This window comes from Octopus bimaculoides, chromosome 7 (assembly GCF_001194135.2).
Source record: "Octopus bimaculoides isolate UCB-OBI-ISO-001 chromosome 7, ASM119413v2, whole genome shotgun sequence".
NCBI lineage: Eukaryota > Metazoa > Mollusca > Cephalopoda > Octopoda > Octopodidae > Octopus > Octopus bimaculoides.
In genome coordinates this window covers 16,418,473-16,423,226 of record NC_068987.1, presented here as the reverse complement: position 1 = coordinate 16,423,226, position 4,754 = coordinate 16,418,473, and the positions used below count along the sequence as shown (strand labels likewise).

General features: G+C 37.0%; 1 protein-coding gene across 1 annotated transcript in view; it reads right to left on the bottom strand.

Moving 5' to 3' along the window:
* Nucleotides 1-259: 259 nt before the first annotated feature.
* The window catches only part of LOC106873375 (gamma-interferon-inducible lysosomal thiol reductase), a 17,832-nt gene continuing 13,337 nt past the window's right edge, over nucleotides 260-4,754 (bottom strand). The window contains exons 4-7 of the mRNA XM_014920706.2: nucleotides 4,216-4,320; nucleotides 2,800-2,946; nucleotides 1,231-1,299; nucleotides 260-506 (exon numbers count right to left, since the gene is read on the bottom strand). Of these exons, the coding sequence (XP_014776192.1) occupies nucleotides 471-506; nucleotides 1,231-1,299; nucleotides 2,800-2,946; nucleotides 4,216-4,320 (357 nt within the window). The 3' untranslated portion in view covers nucleotides 260-470. The remainder of the gene's footprint in view (nucleotides 507-1,230; nucleotides 1,300-2,799; nucleotides 2,947-4,215; nucleotides 4,321-4,754) is intronic.

Here is a 4,754-nt window from a genome sequence, read left to right as displayed (position 1 = left end):
TGTGTGTGTGTGTGTGTGTGTGTGTGTGTGTGTGTGACTCGAAGCAGATAAGGCTATAAATAATAGCGTGTGAATACTGGGTTAAAAACCTTTGGGAGGAAAAAGTTGAAGGTTGCTCCTGGAACTCGAGCCTAGCCTTCGACCTTTTCTGTTCTTAAGCCACAAATGTGCGCGCACACAAAACATACACGCGCGCATACTTATACATAATATTACTAGGAATGGTTAATTCTAACAGTAAAAGAACTCAGTCACGGTGTAGGATATATATATTTATTTATTGCGGGGACTGAGGGTACAATTGCTTACAATCATTGGCCAGTTTCGTCTCAGTAGAGAATCATCGTTTTCAGTATACAAAAATATTATGACTGCATATATGCGTGCGTTTGTATGCGTGTGTATATGCACGCGCGCGCGTGTGTATTAATTACTTAATAAACAAAGGAAGAATCTTCATGCGATGTTGTCTACGACTTGGAGCAAGCTGCGGGTTTATCACTTCCCTAAAAGTAAAAGAAAAAGCTAAGTTATTATTCGTGTAATATTTGAGTTAAAAAAAACTCGCTTACATACATAAACATATACATACTCACACAAGCATGTAATTACACACACACACATATATGCATACAGCCACACACATACACCCATACACATGGCTGTAGTTTGAAGGTATGACTATGACATACACTCTTCGGTAAATTGTATAATCTATATACAAGTATGAATGTATGTATGTAAGGATCAATATAGATATATATACATATATATGTGTGTGTGTACTTAGGTATATATGTAAGTATACATATAAGTTCAAAAAAAGGAAAAAGACAAAAAACAACAACGTGAGGACGTGATACAGACAGTGTTACTAGACGCTCGGGAAAGGAAAGAGAGAGAGAGTATGACGTTTCGAGCGGAGCTCTTCGTCGGAAACAAGGAAAGTTCAAAGAAGGGAAAAACGGAGGAAGAAAAAATCGCCACCGATGTCCACGAGGTTCATATATGTATGTATGTATGTATGTATGTATGTATGTATGTATGTATGTATGTATGTACATACGTATGTATGCATGTACGTATGTGTGTGTATTAGGAATATATAATGAGATTTAAGTAATTCAATCTCTATTCCAAAATTTCGACTTGTATTGTTGAACATTAATTCAATCATTTCTTCATACGGTAGCTTAATTAGACTAACATAAAGCAACGGGCTTTACTCACCTTATAAGTATCACAGACAAGTTGAATCAAGTTTGTCCGTGCTTTGTTGTTGATGGATTGTGTGTGGACCTGTTAAATAGACAGAGCAACAAGAATGACGGTGAACACGCATCGAAAGTTATCTAGACTTATTACATTTATATATACCGATTCAAGCTTAGAGCCATTTGAATTTCAAAATTGTCTCCCTTACATTTGCCTAGAAGTATCATTAACACTAATGATATTTCTTTTCTTTAATTACGGACGTAATCTTAATTGATTAAAACTATTTGTGGGGTTACCATATATGTATATGTATAGTGTATTAGATGTTCCTTAAGTATGTGACTGTGTGCGTGTGTATATATTATTATTATTATCATTATTATTATTATTATTATTATTATTATTATTATTATTATTAAGGTAGCGAGCTGGCAGAATCGTTAGCATGCCAGGCAAAATGCTTAGAGGTATTTTATTTGCTGTTATGTTCGAGTTCAAATTCCGTCGAGGTCGACTTCGACTTTCATCATTTCGTGGTCGATAAATTAAGTACCAGTTGAGTACTGGGTCGATCTAATTGACTTACCCCCACTCCCAAAAAAGTTCAGGCCTTGTGCCTATAGCAGAAGGAATTATTATTATTATTACTATTATATTCTTACAGTATATATTTTAATGAGTTATTAATAGTTTAATAGTTTCATGCGATGAAAACAACTCAGACAGCATTTTGTAACACATCCGGTGCTTTCACGCAATCTTCGGGTTCTGAGGATTAAGTAAATATATATTTCAATCGTTGCCTCCGTAGCTCCTGATGCAGCCTTAGGGTCACCGTTGTTACACAGGCCGCATTTAGGGCATTTTAAACTTGGCGGCACTATGTCTGGCCACAGCCAATTACTTTTAAGAAGAGGTAGTAGTAGTAGTAGTAGTAGTAGTAGTAGTAAACCTAGTGTTGGACTTGTAATTTATTTGTCGATCCTGACGGATAAAAAGGTTACGGTGACCCCAGTGGATTTCAAGTCAAGACGCAAAGAGCCCAGACGAACACATAAGATATTCCATCGGGCATTCAACTTGCCTGGTATCTGTACGTATGTATGTATGCATGCATGTATGTGGGTTCATGTATATGTAAGACAGCTAGCTTGTAAGTACGCGTGTATGTATGTAAGACAGCTTGTAATTAAGTATAATTCCTACACCTTGAATGAGGCCTTTTACTGTTAGAATTAACCACATCTATTGATATCCTATATACGTATGCACGGGTGCATTTGTGGCTTAAGAACGGAAACGGTCGAAAGCCAGGTTTGAGTCCCAAGGGCAACCTTCAACTTTTTCCACCCAAAGTTTTTTAATCTAATATTTATACGTTATCATTTATCGCCTTATCTTGTAAGTAAGATGCATATAAATAAGTATGCATATATGTTTGTATATATTATAAATGACTGGGTTGGCCCCGAAATAAGTAAGTAAAGAATTTTTGTCCAATCCTTTTCCAATATTCTTAATCCTTGGCTTTCCAACTACGTGAATGGACATAAGTATTAAATTAGTCAATGTTTTACTTACGCCGTTTACTACAATCCAAGGAACATAAGATTTATGTGGGTTCAAACGATTAGTTCTTGTTGCCATATCTTTCTGAAAATTAACACCTTGATCGCTTTGAGAACAGGCAAGTATTGGTTTCATATCAATCTGTTGTTTGTCAGCACACTAAAAAATATTAAAAAATGAATGTAGTGTGTGTGTGTATGTGAGAGAGATAGAGAGAGAGAAAAAAAAAGAAAGAGAGAGGAAAACAGAAAGAGAGAGGAAAAAAGAAAGAGAGAGAGAGAAGCATTGATCTACACAAAAAACAATTGCAAAATACGTAGTCGGTGAAGTTCTATATCATAACATATTTTCAAGCTTAAAATGTTGTCATTGCACACACACACATGCATATATATATATATATAAGAGGAAAGAGTCTCGGGGACAGCGTAACAGCAGATGGTCCTCAAGGAGAAAAAACCCCCTTTAGGCAAGTGTTTTGGCCATTCACTCCTGACGCTCTAGTGGGGGTCGGGCCACATCCGAGTCAAGACTCCCGGATGTCCACCTGCTGTCCGTTTTAGTACGCCTTAGGTGGGATTGGTTTCTCTGGTTTCTGGCACTGCTGTGACATGTGATGCGGCTCTGAGAAAGACTAAGTACCCGTTTCCAGCCGGGTACACTGGCGAGCGCTCGGACGACCCAGGTGTGAGGGTACAGGACAGCACCAGCATTGCTAGAAATGAGAGTCAAAGTCTTGTTATAAGACAAATTGTATTTATCGACAGGTGGATTAAGCTGGCAAGACTGGTAAGGCTGAATATACCTATTCAGAGTATGTTTTCTCTAAGTAGAAAAAAAAATGGAATAAGACACTTCCGACATGCTTTGCAGACGGCAAAGTGTTCTGGGACATTTTGTGTGAGGTAGTTGAGGGAGCGTTTCCGAATTACCTTGGATGTACTACCCCGCTATTGCGGATTCTATTTATTTATTCATTTTTCTGAATTCTATTTTTGTATCCTTTGTTATCTCATTGCTTTTGTTTTCCCGTTTGTTCGGTGTAAACCCCACATTCTTGAAGATTAACCGCATTCAACTCATCCAGTTGTTGCTGTTGTTCTTTAATCTTTGAAGATTATGGATACCACCTCTTTCACGTTTCACACACACACATATATATATATATATATACATGCACACACAAACACGCTCGCATGCATAAATACATACATACATATGCAAGACTTTTCTCAAGTTTAAAATGTGAATTTGTTTTTATTTACATTCCAACGACGGAGCTTAGTGTCTTGGTTAGAAAATATCCCCTTCCTCTGGGAAGACTTCAAGTAATTAAAACGAGAACACACACATACATACAAACACACACTATAGCAACACTCTGTATAATGAATATAACAAAAAGTGTAAATTTAGTATGAAACTTACTATTTTGTAAGCAGATGCTGGTTTAACTCCGTGGATGAATTGATAGGAAATGCAGGCGATCAATGGTAAATGTTGTTTAACGGGTAAAAGTCGTACTGCGCATGTCTATTATAATTAGATATAAAACAGATATGAATGAGTCTCTAGATAATGTATTAAAGCAAACAGTAACTTGAACTCTGAAAAACAAAAACAAAAACAAATAGAGTAAACGCCCTCTTTTCCGGTACTCATATAACCGAAACTCTGAAGTAACCGGCACCCAGAAAACTATAAACGAAAATGTGTTGTTAATTACGATCAAGAGAATTCATACTAATTTGTGCTAATTAAACTCCATTAAAAGAACGTTTCTGCTATATCTAATATTGATCAAAGCATGTTGTTGTTGGCACTCCGTCGCTTACGACGTCGAGGGTTCCAGTTGATCCGATCAACGGAACAGCCTGCTCGTGAAATTAACGTGCAAGTGGCTGAGCACTCCACAGACACGTGTACCCTTAACGTAGTTCTCGGGGATATTCAGCGTGACACAGAGT